This window comes from Maylandia zebra, linkage group LG14 (assembly GCF_041146795.1).
Source record: "Maylandia zebra isolate NMK-2024a linkage group LG14, Mzebra_GT3a, whole genome shotgun sequence".
Lineage (NCBI taxonomy): Eukaryota > Metazoa > Chordata > Actinopteri > Cichliformes > Cichlidae > Maylandia > Maylandia zebra.
The window spans coordinates 3,874,943-3,900,609 of NC_135180.1; the positions used below are offsets into that span (position 1 = coordinate 3,874,943).

Here is a 25,667-nt window from a genome sequence, read left to right on the forward strand (position 1 = left end):
CTCTCTTGCTACAGCATTTTGGTAAATGGCCTGCATTCGTATAGCACTTTACTTATTTATTTTGGATGAACTGAAGGCTTTTCCGGAAGCTTTTAGGGCAACCAGACAATAATGAATTATAATAATCCAGACTAGAAATAGTGAATGAATGAACTAGTTTTTCAGCATCACTCTGAGACAGGATATTTTTAATTTTAGAGATGTTGCACAAATGCAAGAAAGTAGTTTTCCATATTTGTTTAATATGCACACTGAAGGACATGTCCTAGTCAGTCGCTGGAGGCCAAGGTAATGCAGTCCAGAGTGATTATCTGGTTAGACGTCATATTTCTAATATTTTTAGGGCCAAGTATGATTAACTCAGTTTTATCTGAATTTAGAAGCTGAAAATTTGAGGTCATCATGAAAAGATGAGGGTGGCTATCATCTACACAGTGGCGATACTGCATAGGGGAAGCATAAAGAAGAATCCCCATTAACATGACAGATGTCATTCAAACCATGCGGAGCAGTACCTTTAATACCTACGACATGCTGTAATCTTCCTAATAAAAGTTTACGGTCAACATTGGTGAATGCTGAGGTCAAGAAGGACAAGCACTGCGACGAGTCCACTGTCAGCGGCCACAAGAAGATAAGAAAAACAATAAGCAAACTTACACTAATGTGAGGCAAATGTCCAGATATCTGACTAACAACTGAGAATTGTTTTTAAAGTGGGTGTTTTGGTTAAGCTGCTACATTTTCTCAAACACTTCTTTAAGCAATATACAATCAGATTTGTTTATAGCAGCAGCATTCTCTTACTGAAACCCCATAATAACTCATTTGCATTTCAGTTAGCTTGCTGACTGAAATTCTTGAACTATGTTCAAATATTCACATTATACTTGTCTGCATAGATTCTCATGCTGTAAAAAAGTTGCGAAAAGCTGATGAAAGCTGATTTTGTGCAAGTAAAAAGAGAAGAAAAACCCCACTGGCGCTAACTTCCTATCTTTTCAATTATTCCACTGGTATAAACAGAGGTAAATAAACCAGAAATAGTACAAAACAATGAAACACTACAGTGCCGTATCCTCCTGTGACTCCCACCCACTAGAACTTTGTGCTGGCATTTACATTAATTTCTACAAAGAACTATCACATCATTGCAAAATGCTCGGAAACATGTCCAGAGTGCCTCTCAGGTGACCAGTGAACTAACAAGTTTCTTTATAGCCCACTGACTTGTCTTCCTACAGCCTCCTGGAATTCATCCAAACATATAAATAATATACTACTGCTAAAGATTCTGATCCATCTTACTGTAATTGTGCTAGTTTTATTGTTACCCCTCGATGGCGTAGAGTAGCTCTGTTATTGATTCTGTCTGTTGAGAGCAGCACTGTGCCTCAGGTGAGGAAATATGTAGGGAGATTAAATAGGCCAATAAATGACAACCTATAACCCCAGCTGCTTCTAGTACTCTGTTAGTGCAGAGGGATGTTGCCCAGCTCTATAGTGGCTCACAAAAATAGAAATGAGTGCTGCATTGGTCTTTATAGTATTTCTTGTTTGAGCTAAAACGCAGCTGCTTAAGTCGTGTCCTCTCACTCCCTGAGCTGGTCATTAGCATGGTCAGCTGTAGCTGTTAAAACCTAGGCCAACCAAAAAACTAAAGAACTGAAAGGCTCGTGGGAGATGAGAAAAGAGATAAAGGAGCCATCATGGTAGCACTGTGGCATCATAACACTGGTGTTAGCAGGGAGCTTTCACAGAGACAAATTGTCCCCGAGGCTGCTATGTGCTACATCATTTTGCTGTGTCTTTCCAGAATTTATGGCCATTTATCATGTTTTGACTTTAATGAAACTTTACTGATATGCTCAGCTTTTATTTTTCTTTCATGTAAAATGTAGCAGATCTACATGGGGATGAATGGTAAAATAAAAGATGAAAGTGCAGTGGCAATGTAAAAATAGTTCAGCTTTAATCTTGTGTTTTCACTATGTATATATATGTGTGTGTGTGTGTGTGTGTGTGTGTGTGTGTGTGTGTGTGTGTGTGTGTGTGTGTGTGTGTGTGTGTGTGTGTGTGTGTGAGAGAGCACATATGTACACATATACAGTGGGGCAAAAAAGTATTTAGTCAGCCACCGATTGTGCAAGTTCCCCCACTTAAAATGATGACAGAGGTCAGTAATTTGCACCAGAGGTACACTTCAACTGTGAGAGACAGAATGTGAAAAAAAAAATCCATGAATCCACATGGTAGGATTTGTAAAGAATTTATTGGTAAATCAGGGTGGAAAATAAGTATTTGGTCAATAACAAAAATACAACTCAATACTTTGTAACATAACCTTTGTTGGCAATAACAGAGGTCAAACGTTTACTATAGGTCTTTACCAGGTTTGCACACACAGTAGCTGGTATTTTGGCCCATTCCTCCATGCAGATCTTCTCGAGAGCAGTGATGTTTTGGGGCTGTCGCCGAGCAACACGGACTTTCAACTCCCGCCACAGATTTTCTATGGGGTTGAGGTCTGGAGACTGGCTAGGCCACTCCAGGACTTTCAAATGCTTCTTACGGAGCCACTCCTTTGTTGCCCGGGCGGTGTGTTTTGGATCATTGTCATGTTGGAAGACCCAGCCTCGTTTCATCTTCAAAGTTCTCACTGATGGAAGGAGGTTTTGGCTCAAAATCCCACGATACATGGCCCCATTCATTCTGTCCTTAACACGGATCAGTCGTCCTGTCCCCTTGGCAGAAAAACAGCCCCATAGCATGATGTTTCCACCCCCATGCTTCACAGTAGGTATGGTGTTCTTGGGATGCAACTCAGTATTCTTCTTCCTCCAAACACGACGAGTTGAGTTTATACCAAAAAGTTCTACTTTGGTTTCATCTGACCACATGACATTCTCCCAATCCTCTGCTGTATCATCCATGTGCTCTCTGGCAAACTTCAGACGGGCCTGAACATGCACTGGCTTCAGCAGCGGAACACGTCTGGCACTGCGGGATTTGATTCCCTGCCGTTGTAGTGTGTTACTGATGGTGACCTTTGTTACTTTGGTCCCAGCTCTCTGCAGGTCATTCACCAGGTCCCCCCGTGTGGTTCTGGGATCTTTGCTCACCGTTCTCATGATCATTTTGACCCCACGGGATGAGATCTTGCGTGGAGCCCCAGATCGAGGGAGATTATCAGTGGTCTTGTATGTCTTCCATTTTCTGATGATTGCTCCCACAGTTGATTTTTTTCACACCAAGCTGCTTGCCTATTGTAGATTCACTCTTCCCAGTCTGGTGCAGGTCTACAATACTTTTCCTGGTGTCCTTCGAAAGCTCTTTGGTCTTGGCCATGGCGGAGTTTGGAGTCTGACTGTTTGAGGCTGTGGACAGGTGTCTTTTATACAGATGATGAGTTCAAACAGGTGCCATTCATACAGGTAACGAGTGGGGGACAGAAAAGCTTCTTACAGAAGACGTTACAGGTCTGTGAGAGCCAGAGATTTTCCTTGTTTGAGGTGACCAAATACTTATTTTCCACCCTAATTTACGAATAAATTCTTTACAAATCCTACCATGTGAATTCATGGATTTTTTTTTCACATTCTGTCTCTCACAGTTGAAGTGTACCTCTGGTGCAAATTACTGACCTCTGTCATCATTTTAAGTGGGGGAACTTGCACAATCAGTGGCTGACTAAATACTTTTTTGCCCCACTGTACGTAAGTAGGAGGTATTACTGTTTGAGCTGCTAAACCAAGTTATGAGCCCTGGACTGGCTAGAAGCCAAATATGTACAACTGCTGTGAAAAAATGTTAGCCTCTGCTGTATCTAATCAGGCCTTATGGCCACAGTGTAGATCACGAGAGAAGAGCAATAATTTCAGATGTTTAATGTTCTACTGTAGCAAGCGAATGTAAATTGAATTCATTTATTTTGAGCTTCTGATATGGCTTTGATGTGAAATGACCCAGCTCAGCTCAAACTTAGTCTCTAATCTCATTTGCTCCCTCAGAGGATTTATTTCTGCTGACCATTGCCCTCATATTACTGGAAGGAGATGACAAGCTCTACAAAGATTAATGTATGTTGCAGCTCTTTTTCTGGCTTTGCTATGGAATAGCTAGGCTCTCACAGATACAGAGTCGGTGGGCATTGCTATTCAATAATAATGGAAACTGGCAGTTATTCTCTACACATTATTTCAAGCAAACAAAACACAGTTAGCAACATCCAAATTATGTCGTATTTCACAAGGCCAACCATTAAGCCTTAATCTGGATATCAAAAAAGAAAACAAAAAACAAAACACCAGAATCACTTTGATTAATTCAGATGTCCAGAAAAACAAATCTTGCAGTGGTGTGGTGTTTTGGTGGTGTGGCATAAGAGCCACTTCTGGCAATGAATATGCAGGAGTACTAGAGCTTAAAGCCAAATATAATATAAACTAGGTTGGACTGATGCATCTTTCTCTATTTTTAGAATAACCACAATTACCTCTGTCTGTTAACTATAATATCTAAAACTAAAGTTCCTTATGTATTGGTCATTTGCACTTAGTGGCCACCCAGTTAGGCTTCAGTGTTCAAACACGTCATTAAAGAAATAATCTCAGCTGATATAGCAAATTCAGTTTATTTCTTTATTTTAATCAATTTTGGCAATTATTTACCTATCCCATCATTGTGTGAGTAATTTGATCAGATTCAGTAAGAAGGACTAGAGGTTACAGTCCCTGATAATGCATTGCTTTAGATGGAGAGACTCTTGAGTGATGGCTGTTATGAGGAAAGGCAGCCCAGAAACTTTGTCAGCAGCACGCACCATTGTGTGCCTCAACTTTCGGTCTTTTACCCAGGCTAATCTGCCATTTTCCTTCCTTGGTTAGGTTTAGGGATTAGAGATCTGATCTGGATTATCATTTTAAAATTTGGGACACATCGTCAGTAGTGGACCTTTGATTCATCGGGTGTTTCGGCCGTTATCACTAGACACCCTCATCCAAGGAGGCCATGCCAGGGTTGATCAGGCCCTGGAGTGTGCCACTGGTTTATGTTAACTTGTTATTTCTCTTCTTCTTTCTTCTGTTTAGTTTCCTACAGTTTATTTTCTATCTATTCACTGCAACTGAGAAATAATACTTACCTCTTTACCATTAATGGAGCCTAAATTCTTCAAAGGGATAGAAAAGGTGATAGAGAGAAGTAAGACAAAAGGGACAAGATAGGAGAGAGGAGAGCCAGACGGGGGGCGCCCGGTCGTACGCAAGTTTTTGGGAGTTAGACTAAAGGACGAGGTCTGGTCGCAAAGTTGTTGTTACGATCTCTGTGGGAAAAATTGGCCTCTGATCCAAGTCCACTTGCATCTGCCAATCCCTGGCAACCTTCAGCGGGCCCAAGTCTGGGGTTGAGGGGATTGTCCTCGGCTTGTCTCCTTCCCGGACAAATGTTGATGAAAACTGACGGTCCTCTTGGTTCATGAAAGGTTGAGTGATGATGGATTTTCTTTTGCACTCAACTTTCTCGGCTAGACACCCGGGAACCTGGTTGTGTCTCCATGTGTATCTGCCCTGAGTACGGCTAGTCCTACAACCAACCAAGATGTGCTTGAGTGTTGCTGGGACTGTACACAGGGGGTAGGATGGGTCCTTTCCAAACCACAGCTGCAGATTTATTGGGGAAGGTAGCAGATTGTATGTCGCTCGGATGATGAAACTTAGTCTATTAGACTCCATGCTGCAGATTTCACTCCATGAGAGTTTCCTATTTTCCACACTCTATTGTGTCATGCTGTCTCCCAACAGCATGACACAATGAAGGAATCACAAACATTTTTCTTTCTAGATGCACTTTATACAAACATTAGCACAAAATGCAAAGCTCATTGAGAATCACATTGTATATTTTGTGAAAAGTTTATTTCCCAAAACAATGGATTCAATGTGAATCTAAAGCAGCAGGCACTGTTCTGTTTGTATTAGCAGTAACTTAATCCCTCATTTTTCTGACTGTGTTTCCCGGACACTTTCCATTTTGACAAGTAGACTAAAAAGGCTGGTTCTAATATAGTGCCTTCTTTGCTTACATACCTTGCTGTATTCATCCACTCACAATAGCACTTTTCTTCTATGTCTAAGTCTTCTATATAACATTCACACTTCAATGAACTCATCACTTCAGTCCCTTGCCCGAGGATACCTTGGCATCCAGACTGGAACAGACAAGGATCGAGTCACAAATGTTAATTAATTAATAGCTAACTGTTACTGCCAAAATACTTTCTCAAAATTTACACTCAGTAGCAACTGTGAAATCGGTAAATGGACTGGCATACATTGGTTCACCTTGCTAGTGCTTGTAAAACAGCTAACTGATCATCTGCAGAGGACTGGTTTATTTGAAGAGTTTCAGTTTGCTGGATGCTGGATTTTTCATGCAGGGCCAAATAAGAAAGGTCAAAGGCAGGAACACAGCTGGAGGCACTGGATTTCAAAAGCATGACCTCTTTTTCTTTCATGAAAATTAAGATAATAGATTTAGATTTACTATTAGCCAAATGTGAATATAGATAAATGTTGTTAGCAGTCTGTGTCAGTTTTAACATAAAAGACTGGATGTTAAGACCTCTTACCCTCTCACCAATGTAATGAGAGGTAAGCCAAGGGTACTTCAATTTCTTTCGATCTCACCTTTCTCGACAATAAGGGTATTTATTTGTTCTGTTCTGCCCTGACATCAACCGAAGCTTTGTTGGATAGAGAATCTTGATTACAGCACAAAGTGGCTGGCAACATTAAACAGAGCGGACTATTTGAATATTGGCAAAAGGCAAACCAGTGCAGGATTATGACAGTCATAGAGCAAAAGGCGGGGTACAGCCTGAAGAGGCTGCTAATCTATTCCAGGGCTAGCATATAGAGATAGACATATTCATATCTGTGGTATGAATACAATCACTAGTTAACCTAACTTCATTCATCTTTGTGTATCATCCATCTCTCTGGTTTATTGTAGGGTATTTACCTTATAATATAAAGTGCCTTGGGGCAACGGTTATTGTGATTTGGTGCTATATAAATAAAATTTTACTGAATTTTAATTGAATCTTTGGACTGTGGGAGGAAGCCGAAGTACCTGGAGAGAACACGCTAACCCCATTCAGAAAGGCCCCAGACTTGATTTGAAATACAGGACTGGCATAATTTCTGTCTGATATAAAAAAAAATCGTATCAACAGTGACAAGGAATTTCAATATATTCAAGAAGGAGCCACCAAGAGCTAGTATAAATATATCAGAGCTAGTATAAAACACAAAGACTTTCTTCATAAGTGTTCTAACAGTATTCCAGACATTGTCTGTGCTGTCCTAATTTCACAGAGATCCACTGGGAGAAAAGTCTGTGCCTTGACAGAGAGAGCAGCAGAGAAAAACAAAGAGAAACATGGAGAAGACCTACAGTATCTGCTCTGAGAAAAATCTACAAGAGCTGCTTCCCTCTTTTCTTCACCCTCAAGAGGCGATCAACTATGATAAATAGCCAGCAGGAAGAGTTGATGAAGACACGGAAACACCCACATAGAAATCATACATAAATCAGAGGGCCACAGATGATGCAGGCTGAGCTGAATGGAAAAGAACAAGGGGAGAAACAAATTGCTGGCACACTTGGGTCTAATCCAGGGGTCGGCAACCTGCGGCTCCGGAGACGCATGCGGCTCTTTAGTCCTTATAGTGCGGCTCCGCGTGGTTTGTGAAAATAAATTAGAAGTATTTAGCTTACCCACTTCAGTTTGCCTACCAGCCTGGCATTGGAGCGGATGATGCCGTCATTCACCTCCTACATCGTTCCCTCGCTCACCTGGAGACCGCTGGAAGCACTGTGAGAATCATGTTCTTTGATTTCTCCAGTGCCTTCAACACTATTCTTCCCTCGGTTCTGAAGGACAAGCTGGAGAACTCTGGAGTGGACCATCACCTCACTACCTGGATTTTGGACTACCTCACCGACCGACCACAGTATGTGAGGACTCAGGGCTGTGTGTCGGACAGGGTCGTCTGCAGTACGGGGGCCCCACAGGGAACGGTTCTGGCTCCGTTCCTCTTCACCATCTACACTGCAGACTTCTCCCACAATTCCACCCAGTGCTTCCTGCAGAAGTTCTCTGATGACTCTACAATAGTCGGCCTCATCACTGATGGGGACGACAAGGAGTACAGAGGACTGACTCAAGACTTTGTGGACTGGTGCCAGCTGAACTACCTCCAGATCAACGCCAGTAAAACCAAGGAGCTGGTGGTAGACTTCCGCAGGCACAAGCATTCTCCACTGCAACCACTGAACATCCAGGGTATGGACATTGAGGCTGTGGACAGCTACAGGTACCTTGGTGTTCATCTGAACAACAGACTGGACTGGACTCATAACTCAGACGCCCTCTACAGGAAAGGGCAGAGCAGGCTGTACCTGCTGCGGAGACTCAGGTCGTTTGGGGTGGAGGGCCCACTCCTGAAGACCTTCTATGACTCTGTGGTGGCTTCTGCTATCTTTTATGGTGTGGTCTGCTGGGGCGGCAGCATCTCTGCTGGGGACAGGAAGAGACTGAACAGGGTGATCCGAAGGGCCAGCTCTGTTCTAGGATGCCCTCTGGACCCAGTGGAGGTGGTGAGTGACAGGAGAATGGCGGCTAAGCTGTCATCCCTGTTGGACAACGTCTCCCACCCCATGCAGCAGACTGTGACAGCACTGAGCAGCTCCTTCAGTGGGAGACTGCGGCACCCACGGTGTGGGACGGAGAGATTTCGCAGGTCTTTCCTCCCCACTGCTGTCAGACTCCACAACAAAGACTTTAACTGAACAAACACACACATCCACACATGTGCAATAACACTAAGTGCAATAATCTTTTCTGGCATCGTTGTATTTTTACTCAGTTGTATATAGCATTCGTATTCTATTTTTATCTTATTGTATATTTTTATTCTATTTTATTCTACTGTATATAGTATATTATTTTATTCTATTCTGTACAGCTGTGTACTGTATTTATTCTTATTGTATTCTAATTTTTGCGTCATAACTTTTGCACTGTCCACTTCCTGCTGTGACAAAACAAATTTCCCACGTGTGGGACTAATAAAGGTTATCTTATCTTATCTTATCTTAAGTGTATTTTATTTATGTTAGTTCTTTTTTAACTTGTAGTTCTAAATTGGAAGATGATTGTGATATTGAAATATAAAAATACAATTATATTCTTTAATTTTTTCATCGCTCAAAATAAGCGTTACACTCATGGAAGTCGGTGTACGAAATGCCGTGCATTTATCGAGACTTTCAACTCCAGGTAGGCCAGTTATGGACCTTCGGATCCACATTATGTCAGCAGCTGTTCTCCACCATGAACTGTATTAAAAACAAACACCGCTCACGCCTCACAGATGACAGCTTACAGTCCTGCGTAAAGATGAGGTTCAGGAGCAGAAGTTCCATTGTAAACATATCACGGCAGACCCGACGATGTTTGCATGAAAATGCTTTTCAGCATCTCCTTATTGACCACTTTTTACACACGATTGCTGTATGCATACAGCCGGCTGCAGAGGCGGAGGCAGACATTTGATACACCCGGGGCTTAGCCCTAAAGGGTAGAATGCATGTGGGATTGTGGGGGGGGGGATGACTGAGTTTTGAAACATGGACATATATATATATATATATATATATATATATATATATATATATATATATATATATATATCCAGAAGAGCGCATATATATATATCCAGAAGAGCTTCTTCCTGATATTGCTGTCATGTAGCGGTTCCGAATGACAGCAATATCAGGAAGAAGGAACACGAGAAGCTGGAGAAATACCAAGGGCTCAGAGAAGAGCTTGAGAGGATGTGGAGGGTGAAGGTAACGGTGGTCCCCGTGGTAATCGGAGCACTAGGTGCGGTGACTCCCAAGCTAGGCGAGTGGCTCCAGCAGATCCCGGGAACAACATCGGAGATCTCTGTCCAGAAGAGCGCAGTCCTGGGAACAGCTAAGATACTGCGCAGGACCCTCAAGCTCCCAGGCCTCTGGTAGAGGACCCGAGCTTGAAGGATAAACCGCCCGCAGGGGCGTGCTGGGTGTTTTTTTATATATATATATATATATAATGTATAATTAGTATATATATATATATATATACTAATGTCGCACAACTTAGTTGTTCACACAAAGCTCCTCACCATGCATGGAGGGTTTCACCCCAAGTCCAGCACCCTGAGGCTGTACGCTAAGCGGAAGGAAAGGGGCTGGGGACTGGTGAGTGTCAGCACCACAGTCCAGGATGAGACAACGAACATCCAAGAATACATTGGGAAGATGGCCCCAACTGACCGAGTGCTCAGTGAATACCTCAGGCAGCAGAAACCCAAGAAAGAGGAGGGAAACGAGAAACCGTCATGGAAGGACAGGCCCCTGCACGGTATGTACCACCGGCAGATAGAGGAGGTGGCTGATATCCAGAAATCCTACCAGTGGCTGGACAAAGCTGGACTGAAAGACAGCACAGAGGCACTAATCATGGCAGCACAAGAACAAGCTCTGAGCACAAGATCCATAGAGGCTGGGGTCTATCACACCAGGCAAGACCCCAGGTGCAGGCTGTGTAAAGATGCCCCAGAGACAATCCAGCACATAACAGCAGGGTGCAAGATGCTAGCAGGCAAGGCATACATGGAACGCCATAACCAAGTGGCTGGCATAGTGTACAGGAACATCTGTGCCGATTATAACCTGGAAGTCCCGAGGTCAAAATGGGAGATGCCCCCAAGGGTGGTGGAGAATGACCGAGCTAAGATCCTGTGGGACTTCCAGATACAGACGGACAAAATGGTGGTGGCTAACCAACCGGACATAGTGGTGGTAGACAAACAGAAGAAGACGGCCGTAGTGATCGATGTAGCGGTTCCGAATGACAGCAATATCAGGAAGAAGGAACACGAGAAGCTGGAGAAATACCAAGGGCTCAGAGAAGAGCTCGAGAGGATGTGGAGGGTGAAGGTAACGGTGGTCCCCGTGGTAATCGGAGCACTAGGTGCGGTGACTCCCAAGCTAGGCGAGTGGCTCCAGCAGATCCCGGGAACAACATCGGAGATCTCTGTCCAGAAGAGCGCAGTCCTGGGAACAGCTAAGATACTGCGCAGGACCCTCAAGCTCCCAGGCCTCTGGTAGAGAACCCGAGCTTGAAGGATAAACCGCCCGCAGGGGCGTGCTGGGTGTTTTTATATATATATATATATATATATATATATGTCCATGTTTATACTGGACATATATATATATATATATATATCGGCTTTAAAACCAAGTTAACGCTGTAAGTACAAACATCACTAATGTCACACAACTTAGTTGTTCACACAAAGCATAAAGGTAAAAAACATTATATACAGTGTTATCTTCATTTTAGATGGCAAAATGTATTTGCGGCTCCCAGAGTTTTCGTTTGCGTGGAAACCGGGTTTAAATGGCTCTTTGGATGTGAAAGGTTGCTGACCCCTGGTCTAATCTATGTCACAGTCATTCCCCCACTGCCTGAGAGTCAGTGAGCCAATCAGGGGGCTTCAAACATAACTGCAACACCCACCCACACACCACCCCTCCAATCTATTTCATTTATGCTCAAAAGGCTGCAGTATGTGGACATGTTACATAGAGATCACTCTGAAGATTGCTTTTCAACTAGCCTAAACTGGTATGGAGTGCTGGATCTTCCACCCAATATTCAGTCACCCAGTTACCAGTTATACAGTTGTTGGCAATTATGCAAAATTACTCCACAAATATAGAGACCTAAGGAAGCAGCGGTTTCTTTCAAATGAAAGAGGTTCATCCTTTTCTAAAGACAAATACGGTTGGCGAATTTAACACATTTAATTGCAGTTATAGTTGATTGTCACTATATGTTCAAAGCCAAAAAAGAAGCCATAACCATGACAACAATGTCAGTCAATGTGTTGGTCACGCACCATGAGCTGGGTGTCAAAAAATGATTTTGTTTGGATTTAAATTCCAGATCAGTGAAATAAAGGTAAATGATCAAAGTCAAGGTGTTTTTGGAAGCTGCTTTGATTCAGTAAAAAAAAAAAGAAGGTTTGTTTCTTTTCTGTAAATATTTCTTTTAAATGGCCCAATGATAGTGCAAAATGTATTAATTTCACAATAAAGACTCTAAAATTGTGACAACTTTTTTTCATTCTTAGTTCAAATCATGGTTTGGATTAAACCAGATAGAAAGGTTTAGAAAACTTTCTAAGAAGCCTTTAAATCAGACCTGAACGACGCCCATGCCACAGCCAGCACTTTGGTTCTCATGCTGGGCGGTCAGGGACAATTAAGAATTTAAATCTAAAAAATTTCTTGGATCAGATTCCTTGGATTTCATGGCTTTGTCTGTGCACTGAAATGGCAAATAAACTGGTTATTACTTAACCATATGCTTTACCTGACAACTCAAAGTGCTTTTTACAACTTGCCTAATTCACACAAGCAGTTTTTTCTTTGCTTATGTGCTTTCTATCTAACATTCACACTCAGATAAATGCATCAGAGAGCAACTTGGGGTTAATAGCTTGCCTGAGAATATCTGGCAAGCAGGCTGGAGACCCCCGGGATCAAACATCATTTCCTTTGGGATTAATAAAGCGTTCTGATTCTGACACCACAACCCTTCCAATTAGTACATGACCTGCTCTACGTCCTGAGCTACAGCTGACATGTGACAACGTGACATGCACTGTCAACTATAGGACCTTATATAGACATGTGTATACTTCCAAATCATGTCCAGTCAGCTTTAACACACATGGGCTCCAATCAAGTTGTAGAAATATTTGACAGATGATCGATCAGTTAAAACAGGCTGCACCTAATTTTGAGAGTAATGGCTGGGAATATTTCTTTAAATAATATTGTGAAATGACAAAAAGTTAAACACACAAAGCACTCTGAATACTTTCTATATGCACTGTATTATACACTTGGAGGTGTTGTGTAAGTCAGTGCTTTAAATTAACCAAATTGTTGATATGGATATTTAATTTTTAATTATGCTAATGAGGCTAATAGACTTGACTTCCTTCAAAATGTGAAAGATCCCACTAACTGTTTTAATCACACACTGGATCTTGTGCTTACATATAGCTGAAATTGAAAATTTAACATCCATCTTTTGTCTGATCATTTTTGAAAACATTTAATTTCCCAATAATAGATTACACAGATACATGTTATTATAGTAGAGGTCTTTCTGAAAGTGTTGTAACTAAATAGCGAACTAACTGAAGAAGTGATCTCTCTACTATGATCTTCTTTATGCCATGTGCCAACACAATACAAAAGAGCTACCTAAATTTTACTCTCACCAAGGTTCATTGCCATCTTAATAGTTTACATTGTCACTTTATACAAGCCTGTATACTGTGGTTCCTCAGAAAAAGAAGGCAACTAATCAGAGATGCTTGACTCTTTGGTATAACTCACAAACATGGACCTCAAAGAAGAAGACATACAAAATAGAGAGGAAATGATACTGCACTCATTTCAAAGACCGGTTGGCCTGGAAAAATAGTTTGTTACTTTATAAAAATGCCCTCTGTAAAACTAGGACATCTTACTATTCATCAAATTGAGGAAAACAGGAGCACACTGTGCTGCAAGTCTTTAAAATGGATGATGTTACGAGAATGGTTCTCAGAACTGTTAATTTAATCTGAGCAAGTTTGAATCACCATCAGTTTGGCAGCTTTGTTAGTGATAAGAAGGCTGCCAAACTGATGGTCAAAGAGACTGGGCGGTTTACTAATCAAAAGTGACAACGAGTGAGTGAATTACAGGGTGCAGAATGGCTGTAGGATCATGCAAAAATGTTGCAAGGTCCCAATAAAGTTGCTATGCAGGAGTACAAGATTGGATTTTCCATAAACTCAATACTCAGATATTTATTGGTGCTAAAAATTAATATTGAATTAAATAACTCATTTGCAACCGTATTGATAACAACTGTGCCATCTTTGCCTCCTCCAGCTGACACTTCACAGAGGAGCACTGCAGGCAGTCAGACACACAGCTCCTCCACTCACTAACTGAAGTAGTTAATATTAATAACGCAGGCATGACAGAGGTGCAAATGGTTGCAGTAAAGTGCCAAAGACAGTCAGCAGCATGAAGGTATGAATGCAACAGTCCAGGGGTGGGGGGTAGATGGGGGGAGGTAGTGAACAGAGTTATGTCTTCCGGCAGCCTGGTGAATGAAGCTGTTCAGCAGTTGAAGATGTTGATGCTGTTCTAGTGAGCTGAGCCTCGAATCTTCGGTACCTCCTCCCTGAAGGCAGGAGGCTGAAGAGGGAGTGTGAAGGGTGAGAGGGTAAGGGTGCTGATGATTTTGTGGGTATGAAAATGCCCATGAGGGAGGGTAGAGAGGCACCGATGACCTTGCTGGTTGTATTCATGTTTTGCAGAGTCTTCCAGCAGGAGGACATGCAGCCTCCGTACCACACAGTGATGCAGTTGGTGAGGACACTCTGAAGTCTCCTGCTATGATGATGAATCCATTTGGGTGTGCTGTCTGTTGTTCACTGATACCCTGGTAGAGCTCAATGAGTGCCTGTTCCTAATGCTGATAGTAGTGATGGGAGGGATGTAAACAGCAAAGAGGATAACCAATATAAATGACCTCAGCAGGTAGAAGGATCAGCACTTAATGATAATAAACTCTGTGTGACACACACACTGTCTGGGACCCTGGACATGGGGTGTCACCATCTCTCTCTGGCTCAGGTCTTTTCCTCTTCTCTGGTCCTAGCTATTAAAACAGGTAAGGCATAACTGGGTAACTGATCCCAGCTGCCCTGCCAGCCTCCCCAGCACTGCCCCAAAATCCACTGCATCACCCTTCCTCTGCAGCGGAGTCACAGACTACACCCTGCCACATACCCCACCAACCAACTTAGGTTGGGGAGCCATCAGTGAGCGGGACAAGAAATCAGCCCCGACCGTCAGCCTATTGACCACCACAAACTTAAAAGGCTGGAGAGTCAGATACCACCAGGTGATCTGGACATTGGCACCCTTCATGTGGTGCAGCTATTGCAGTGGAACATGATCCTAACAGAGGTTGAATGAGCATCCCAGGAGGTAATAACAAAGCGAGTCAACCATCCTCAGGATTGCCAGACACTTTGCATTCTGCTTTAAAGTTTACAGAGTAAAATCCAGACTAACCTGGTTACATTTTTGAGCAATGATAATGATTTTTACACTGTAAGTCAGCAACAGTTGCATGCTAGGACTCCATCAGCAGACTGCAGTATGTAAACTGCTCATGTTGCAAACTCACAGCTAAAAGTTGAATGTCCATAGAGACTTTCCTCCATGGTAAAAGGACTGCATCACCTTCCATTCACAAGCACTGGTTAAGCCATGTCCTCATACTTCTAATGTCTTACCAGCACCCACAGCTAACCCATCTTATTAATCAGACTCCACATTCCTCACAGAGGAAATATCAATGGAAGGTTTATTTTTGATGAGTGAATGGGTGAAGAGGGAGCTGAGTGTAAAAGCGAAGCTCTCAATTTACTGGTCGATCTACGTCCCTACCCTCACCTATGGCCACGAGCTGTGGGTAGTGACCGAAAGAACGAGATCGCGGATACAAGCGGCAGAAATGAGCTTCCTCCGAAGGGTGGCTGGCCTCTCCCTTAGAGATAGGGTGAGAAGTTCGGCCATCCGGGAGGGGCTCAGAGTAGAGCCGCTGCTCCTCCACATCGAAAGGAGCCAGCTGAGGTGGTTCGGGCATCTGACAAGGATGCCCCCTGGGCGCCTCCTGGGTGAGGTGTTCCAGGCATGTCCCACCGGGAGGAGGCCCCGGGGCAGACCCAGGACACGCTGGAGAGATTATATCTCTCGGCTGGCCTGGGAACGCCTTGGTATTCCCCCAGATAAGCTGGAGGAGGTGGCTGGGGAGAGGGAGGTCTGGGCCTCTTTGCTTAGGCTGCTGCCCCCGCGACCCGGCCTCGGATAAAACGGATGAGGATGGATGGATGGATGGAGGTTTATTTTTCACTTTGGCTATGCATCTACAACATCATCTTTTGAGTTCCTGCATTGGTCTTCAAAACACCACTGCTGAAGCCCAACCATGAAAACTGATAAATAAAAAAATCATGAGGATCATACAAAGGGAAAAGGCAAATTATGCCAATGGTTTATATAATCTGAGCCAGACAGATATAGAGCCTCAGAAAGACAAGATTAACCCATATCTATGAAGGAAAAACACAAAAACTATCTGCTGCAAGAAGGTGCCATTTACAAGGTGCCATGATTGAATATAAATTAAAATAGCTTACTTCATTAGGACAACAGCACTGAATCAGACACCGTTTGTTGTGCTTTTGGAGGAGCATGAGACTCAACATGGTGACATAGGCTACTAGATAGCTGTCGGGTCGCTCACGCTGGGCAAAGTGTTAAAAGTATGGGACATGAAAAAAAGCAAGGAAAGGCTGGTGGCGTGATCCCTGGTTGCTCCAGTCTGCCATATCACTGGGCAAGATAATAAAAAACATGTGTGAATGTTGGTAGAAAGCACTCAAGTGTAAAAAAATGCTTTTGTGAATGACAAATGTTTTCTAACTTGCCTTGAATTCATGAGTAGAGCAGAAAAGCACTATATAAGAACCAGTCCATCCAAAGTGCAAAGTAAGGGTCTATTTGCACACAAATAAAGATTAGTTACATGAATCCCACGCTTAGTTGGCTCACAGGCATCAAAGCTTTGAATCTCACTGTGAGTGCATTTATTCACACAACTGCAAAAGGCTACCTGTGATTAACATTTTTGTTTTAACACCTGCGCAACTGACCAGTATTGTTGTTTTTCATTTTCTCTTTAAAACATTTTACACTTGAACATTCACTTGTATATGTGAGATATGGCAATGCAAATGAAATTTGCCTACAAATGACTACTGAAGCTAATTTATAGCTGCTTCCTTGAGAGGAAATTGTATCTGTGAGGGAGAGGCAAAGAGGAAGACAGAGAGAGATTAGACAAGTTTGGGCCCTCTTACTGTATTATCAACATTTCATTAACAACTATATTACAATAAGAGCATCTTAAAACAGCAGGCGAAGGAATGCTGCAGATGGGAGGCACTTAAAAATATAATTTTACACATTCTCTTCATTCAGATATATATATTACTAAATTTCTTTTGACCATTTTGGAAAATGTCATGAAATAGACATTTATTTAGTAACTAGAACTGAAAACTGTGGACATTTACAAAGCCAGGAATGATATTAGAGTTTAGGACAAAATGCCAAGATATCAGTGCCTCCTGGTTTAATTTTAATTATCGTTTTTCAAAAATGTGTCATCCTAGAGTCCCCTAAATCTATTATTAAAAAATACTACTAGGTCACTAAACACCTTAATACACCCTTTGGCCTTTGCAGAAGTGCAGTCAGACTACATGCTAGTGTATTTTCATGTTAAATATACAGTACATACGTCAAGCATTTGAACGCACCAATTAAAACGGCGTAAATGTAAGGGTTGCTATGGCAGACACTGCCCTAGTTTCCAGACTAAGTCTGTTAAATAAGGTTGCACACCTTCAGTTTACTGTCCTGCTCTTGACAGCCCTGCATATGTTCTTATTTATAGCACCATGAAATCTCCTTTTGCTAACAGAGATTAATGGTCTATTAGCAGTCTTGCATTTTACATGAAGTGATGAAAAATAGATACATCTTATTCTGTGCCTGGACATCAATGAAGAAACTTACAAGGGAGATTCATTTATGGCTCACTCATCAGAGCTCACTGAAAATAAATGGGCGTGACAGGCTTGCACAGGACAAGACAGTGTGGGTGGGAAATATCCTTCCATAATGAGATTCAATTTCACACAATGTCATAACTCCTGTCATGCTGGATGGGACAAGGCTATGAAATTTGAAGTCTAAATGGAAGTGGTACAGACAGCTCTGGAGAGAAAAACACTGTGCAGTGTTAACATGGGAGAAGGGGTGACCTTGGCTCAGGGGGTTGGGAAGCTCATCTGTAACCGGAAGGTTGCTGGTTCAATCCCCCTGCTCTCTGGTCGTTGTGTCCTTGGGCAAGACACTTTACCCTACCGCCTACTGGTGATGGTCAGAGGGGCCGATGACGCGATATGGCAGCCTCACTTCTGTCAGTCTGCCCCAGGGCAGCTGTGGCTACAACCGTAGCTGCCTCCACCAGTGTGTGAATGTGAGAGTGAATGAATAGTGGAATTGTAAAGCGCTTTGGGTGCCTAGAAAAGCGCTATATAAATGCAATCCATTATTTTTATAAACTGTAGAATTATATATACTAAAGATATTCATGTGATCACATACAAGGGAATCCAATCCAACTGAATTCTATTCATATACCACCAAATAACAACAACAACTGCCTCAAGGCAAATGAGTTATACAAAAAATTCATTGTACAGCCTGTCTTCCTTTAGGTTGTGTAATACTTACTACAATCTGAAAGTGTGTTTATAACTTCTAAGAAGATGCTATATCTATAACATAAAATATTAGAAAACTACATGAACACTTGCATGAGCAACTATGACACAGCCATACATTCACAGTAAATGTTAGTCATCCTCTTCCAGCGCTGCGTGAACTGTCCAATCCTTTCTCTGCCTGGGAACAATAAGTGGGCCCAGCAACTCAATCTGATGAATCCTATCTGAGTTAAAACATGGTCTCCCTCATCACTTGAGCTACTGCAGTCCAAAATCATTTAATTTATTGATCAATAGCCTCTTTTTCAGTATTACTGACGAACACTGAGGCCAGGGAGGGAACCATTTGAACGGAAAAGCACAAAATTGAGTTTTTCTGTGAAAAGTTTTTGCTCAGTGGTGGAAAAAATAGTGTCTACACTTTGAATTAACACTAACATTAAATCCTTTCTTTACACCTTCCAAACAACATTATCTATCCTTATAATTACATCCTCCAGTCGGGTTTCAAAGTTTCAAAATTTTCAAAGAACCTGCAAATAGTATGTTGTACTAAGGTATATTACTGTCCATTCAACAGGATTGGAAAGAGCTATGTGGGCCAGTAAGCTCAAGCTTTCTTTGCTGATCTAACCGAGCAAAGATGCATAGAAAAGCAAAGAATAGAATGCCTCAGAGAAAAAGACAGAATTTAATAAACCAATATATGAAACAATGAGTGGAGGGAAAGGACTATCAGTATTTGAGGTGGAGTTTTTGAGTTGTTTAGTCTGGATTTACACTTTTAAAATCAATCTCCTCCTGAAACTCCAGACATGCAAACAGAGACAAAAACACCATCAGCACAAAACAGTATTTAAACAGTGTTCAAGCAACACATCACCAAGGTGTAATTTTACTAAAAACATGTCCTGGTTCACAGAATATTTTTTCACAGAAGCCAGGGCTTCAGTTTATCAAGTTAGGTCATCATTAGAAGCATGTTGTCTTTGCAGTTATTTATTTTTAGTTTTGGAAACTATTTTGTTTTTTTTGTTTCTTCAGTTGTATAGTTTCTACTGTTTGCTGCTGCCAAGACAATCCTTTCATTCTACATTTAAATTTTTCTAACAGGAAGTATATTTAGTAGTACTTTCCTTGAGAGCAGGGAAGTCATGTTTGTGTTGCACTTTGATTTCACCTAGGCTACGGGATAACGCTTTACACTATCAAAGTGGATTTGAAATCAATCAGCCAATCATATTGAACATCATCCTCTTCAGTTTTGCTTAGTTCAAATCACTCTCATGACCGAATATTTGAATAGCCTCATAGACTGTGAATCTCTTGCTCATGTTGACTGATGCTACTACAGAATAAAACTGATAACATCTCACCCAACTCCCATTTATAGATGCTAATGTTTATTAGTCCCTGTCCAGGACGTGTACATCCTCATCACTGAAAGAGTGGCCACTAAATAGACTGCAGAGTCCTGGCCTGATGAGGTAGCTCTTCTGTGTTGTGCCATTTGGTTGGTCAGAGGTGGATTGGTTTGGCCATTTTAACACATTAAAAGAAATTTTCACCATTTCACTATCTCTAAAAGAGAGAGAGAATATACCTGCTGCTCGGCCTGTGGCTTTTCATCAGACTCGGGGAACACGGTGCTGTTTTTTGTAGCCATCCATTATTGTCGGGTTTCATAAATGGCATAAATAAGACACTCTCATGACTCATCGAGTGACTCTACTGACCAGCCATTTGGTGGCATGCAGTCTGACGATGTCACATTTTAGTACCTTGGAACGCTTGGAACCCCAGGAGAGCAGGTACTAAAAAAGTACCTGGTACCAGGTACTATGACCTAATGGAAAACCCTGAAACCTGTGGCAGGTAAGGGTACATCTGGCACCATCTTACAATGCTGTGATTGCAGCCATTCTCCAACTTTCTGAATGGTACTCATGGCCATTGATCCATTGATAAATGGTCTTTGATCAGTGGTTGTTGATCAGTGGTCATCACAATTTGCATATTAATGACCAAGAAACCGACCTTACAGCCTATTGTTCGCCAGTAGTGCTATTTTCAGACCTTTTGCAAATGTACCGCTTATGAGGTTGGGGAAACCTGCATTCAACTAAACTAAAGAACTAACTCGGATGAGTGATGAAACGTTTTTGCCACTGAAAATGCTACATCAATATGAACAGAATCAACACTTTGGGATTTCCTTACTTGGATGATTGAGCATGCTTCAAGACAAGCACAGGCAAACGTTTTTTAATTTTAACTGCATTTTCAAGTTTTCTTCCGACTGATAAAAAAACGTAAGAACCATTTCAACAACCACCAAACAGCTAAAATAACAAATGATTAAAGAGCAGGTAAACAGATTCTGCAAAATGGTGTAAATACAAAGCGAGGCTCCCACCATTCACCTGATATCAGGTGCTGAAAGAAGACATCTGACAGATTCCCAAACTGTAGGTTTCGTCACCCTCCAACCAAATTTCACTAAACCAGCAGCAAAAGAAGACCAAAACTACGCTTCACATTTGAAAAACATTGTAAGGAATTCCCTCTTACTTTGGCTCTCTTGCTTCCACCATGATATTGGCAAGACCCCAGATGCAGGCTATGCAAAGTACGTAGCTTTACATAGCTATGATACATAGCCCTAGCAAGACTCCTACACACTGGGGGACACTTAAAGACATAAAAATATAATGCAAAATACAATGATCAAGAAGAGTCTGGATCCCTTTATCAGTGCACAGTATATTGTTGTGTTATTTTTTTCCCCCAATAACTGTACTACAAGAAATTTCTGAGTCATTGCTTTGAATATGAATATTAAACAAGCAGGTACTGAAAAATAACAGAACAGGACAGTGTTTTAGTCTATAGTTTTAGTCAAAGCTGCTATTCAGATTTTCAAAAGTACATGTTGTCTTTAGCATTTAATATTTTAATAATTTATTTTAATATTTCTTGAATATCAACAGTGCGTTATTAGTGGAGGCCAAGAAAATACTGTTGAACTGAAGAAATGTACTTAAGCTGTTAAATTTAGCTGCACACAGTGCAATTCAGGCAGTCAGTTGCTGTAATACTTTTACATTTTGTGTGACATGTTTTTGAAAGTTGAGGTTTGATTTTTGTTCAGGTAAAAAAGATTACAAAACTGAGTGTTAAATACTGATTTTTGCTAAAGTAAAAAAGTGACTCTCTACTTTAAAGTGGCTCTCCTTTTAAGTTATGTTAGCTTATTTCCATGGGAGACATAAATGAAAATGAATGAAAAGTTCAAGTATATATATGTGTGTGTGTGTGTGTGTGTGTGTGTGTGTGTGTGTGTGTGTGTGTGTGTGTGTGTGTGTGTGTATTTGTGTTCGATGCACAACCTCATAAAAAAGTCATAAAACAAGATTGAAACATCTTCATCACTGCTGCATGCTGTGCCTGAATCTATGTTCATGCTTTGCAACAAGCATGAAACTGTCATTTCTACTTTTTTTTCAGCTTAAACTTTCAGCGTGAAGGAAGAACACGTTCAGTGATTCAGACTTACCTTGATATCTGACAAGGACTGCTCCAGCCTGAGGATTGATGCTGTGGAAGCGGATGGAGATCTGATTGCTGTGACTTCTTACTACCAAACCCCTCATTAGAATGGACTCGTTGGCCAGCACTGTGTTCTCGCTGTTTAGAACATCTTCAAAGATCACTTTGTCTCCTTCAGAAAGATTCACATTCATCACCTGACAAAAAAGGAGTACAGATTATATTGTTTGCACATGAAAATAATACTAGAAAAATCCACGTTCTGTGTCATTCTGTGAACTTTCCTAGAGAATGTTGGCTGTAGAGAGAATTTTCTAAGTTTCCGATACCACCACCATCTTTGATGTTTTTTGTTTGTTTGTTTGGGTTTTTTTTTTAATGAAATGCTATGTTTTATACAAGATGCAATGGGATGCTAACTTTCCAAGAAGTTCAACTTTTGTCACAGAAAAAGTTGCAGAATATTTTTCTATGAGTCTTTAGAATCTTTAAGATGTGAATGTGAATGAATTTGTGTTGTTTTTGGTCAGCAGTGGTTTTTTGCCTTGGAACTCTTCCATGGACGCCATTTTTGCCCAGGCTCGTTGTTATTGTTCGATCATAAACAGTGACCCTAACTGAGGCAAGTAAGGCCTGCAGTTCTTCAGATGTTGTTGTATTTTTTATGACCTCCTGAATTAGTCATTGATGCGCTCTTGGTGTGATTTTGATAGGCCAGCTACTCCTCAGAAGTTAGATAGTTATAAATAAAGTTATAGATAGTTGATGTAGTTTCTTATCTCTTTCTTTAGATCATGGGATAGTGTATTGACCTACTTCACTTTGTCAGACAGGTTCTATTTGAGGGATCTTAGTAGATCTGGCAGCAATCAGGTCTAGCTGTGGCTAGTGAAATCGAATTCAGTTTTACAAAAAATGTTAATTACACGGTTAAATAAAGAGGTAATCTTAAAACATGAACCTCCACCAGGGAAGTTCACTCTCTTGGCAGCATTTACATTTAAGGGAATAGTATTGCATTTTGTATATATTCATTTTGTTTTCTCTGTTTTTTTAAAACATAGTTTAAGATGTTTGTAGTGCAGTAAAAGTCAGATTAGTGCAGCACAACAGTTTATTTAGATTACGCAAACATTATGTATGAGTAGGTAATGGATTACAGTTACTGATTTGTAAATAACTGGACATGAATAAGTTGAGCTTAGTTCTAACCACCTAGGTCAGCTTAGTGATATTTAGAATCCCTATATACCATTTCTTTTGCCTATATGTTGTCAATACAAATAATGTCAGTAGCAAACATAGCTTCAAATAGCTCTCTATAGCATTATTATGACTTTGACTTCAGAGCAATTATTAGCATTTAAGGAGACATCAAAGCTCAAAAGTGACAAATTAAATTTTTGTTATTAATAACCGTTATTATTGTTTTATTTCACAGTGGCTTTCACAAACAAAATAATACATTAATACTAATACTTTAGATGTTTTTAATATGAAATAAATCTCGTTCACTTTGAGTTCATTGAACAAACGTGGATGTTGGTTTTTAAGTTGCTTCACTAAATAAGAAATATTTTTCCCTTGAAGAAGCATTGTTCCCCTGAAGCATTGTTTGTGTTTTACCTTTTGTGAATTAATCATCAATTATAATCATTATTAACAAACAAGGACCCTTGCATTTTCAGAATTTTGCTATTGAATGGTACCATAAGCATCAGTTCTAGATGCATCCCTACTGTTGACCGTCATGGACTTCCCTCTGCAGTTACCTGACTTCAACAACAATAAACAATTACGGGGGAACATTGTTAGTTTCAACCAGGAATGCCCAATACAGAAAGGCCTGGAACCGGATCTCTGTTTAAAAAGTCTTGGACTCTGATCCAGTGATTATTACCCAGTAGGCAAACGGAGCTTGGATACAGCTGAGAAGAGGACTCGCCCAGCTCTAACTGCTTTTCAGTCTCCGAATGTTGATACTGCCTGCTCTGAATGCATGCTTGCCAGAGATGCCTTGCAGTCAAGCATGAATCTTCAGTCACAGCCATTATCAGCAGCTCTCATCCAAATCCGTGCTCTGCATAACTAACTGGGTTAACTTATAGTGGCCTGGAAAATACCCCCCAAGGATCTGTTTATTATAAAGGTTTTTACTTTTGCTGTTTCACAAATGATTAAAAAGGGAATCGCAACAATTTGGACTTTTTGAGTACAGGATATTTTACTAAAGCAATTTAGCAGAAACAAAGCAAAACCCAAGTCAAATAATAATAATCACATAAACAAATCACTTGATTTATAATTATTGAATTACAATTCAATTCAATTCAATTCTTTATTTATTTGTCACATGTAGTTATAACTAGTACAACACACAGTGAAATGTTTTTTCCGGCTAAAAAGTACCCCCCCCCCCCCCCCCTCCCCGACTGTGCATCTTACTAAACTTATAATAAAAAAAAAATATCTATATAAAAGTATAAAAATGTATAATATCGTGCAAAATATTACGCTGTAATAGTTAAGAGCTATAGTGTACGTATTTACATAAATACAGATGTAAATGATAAAATACAAATAAAAATAAGGATAAAACTCAAAAGAAAATTATATACTGTGTATGGAATTGTCCATCATGTTGTCCGATTTGTGTTTTGATTGAGGAGTCTCACTGTTTGTGGGTAAAAACTCCTCCTGAACCTTTCAGTTCTTGTTTTCAGGCTACAGAGGCGTTTCCCTGACCTCAGTGGCCTGAACAGTTTGTAAGCGGGATGGCTGGAGTCGTTAGTGATCCTGATGGCCCGGGATCTGCACCTTTCAGCGTAGATGTCCTGCAGTGTTGGTAAAGATGTTCCCATAGTGCGTTCAGCTGTGCGCACGACCCTCTGCAGGGCTTTCTGTTGCTGTACTGTGCAGTTCCCGTACCACACCGTGATGTTATTACACAGGATGCTCTCAATGACCCCGGTGTAGAATCTCCTCTGGATGTTCTTGGAGATCTTAAACCTCTTTAAACGCCTCAGATGATAGAGGCGCTGTCTGCCTTTGCTGATGAGGAAGTCCGTATGTGTGTTCCAATTAAGGTCCTCGTTGATATAAACACCGAGGTATTTAAAATTAGAGACTTTCTCCACAGGGTTTCCATTGATCTGAATTGGGGTGTGAGTTTTCTCGCCTCTCTGTCTCCTAAAATCATCACCATCTCCTTTGTTTTGCTGATATTCATGGAGAGGTGGTTTGCCACACACCACTTTGCTAATCCGTCCACCTCGCTTCGGTAGGCCCTCTCGTCATTCCCGGAGATGAGTCCTACCACCACTGTGTCGTCAGCGAACTTCACAATGGAGTTAGTGGGGTATCTGGCCGTGCAGTCCGCGGTGTAGAGGGAATAAAGAAGAGGGCTAAGCACACATCCCTGGGGGGCCCCTATGTTCAGTGAAAGGGTATGAGAGTACACATCCCCTATTCTCACCGACTGTGGTCTCGCAGTCAAAAAGCTGTGAATCCACCTGCACAAGGATGTGCTGAATCCCAGATCCCGGAGCTTATCCGTAA

The 25,667-nt window shown here is 41.2% G+C and overlaps 1 protein-coding gene across 2 annotated transcripts in view; it reads right to left on the reverse strand.

Moving 5' to 3' along the window:
• sez6b (seizure related 6 homolog b) overlaps window positions 1–25,667 on the reverse strand; it is a 236,781-nt gene that overhangs the window by 38,369 nt on the left and 172,745 nt on the right. For both annotated transcript variants that reach the window (XM_076892128.1, XM_076892127.1), the window contains exon 4: window positions 22,117–22,306. In XM_076892128.1, the coding sequence (XP_076748243.1) occupies window positions 22,117–22,306 (190 nt within the window). The remainder of the gene's footprint in view (window positions 1–22,116; window positions 22,307–25,667) is intronic.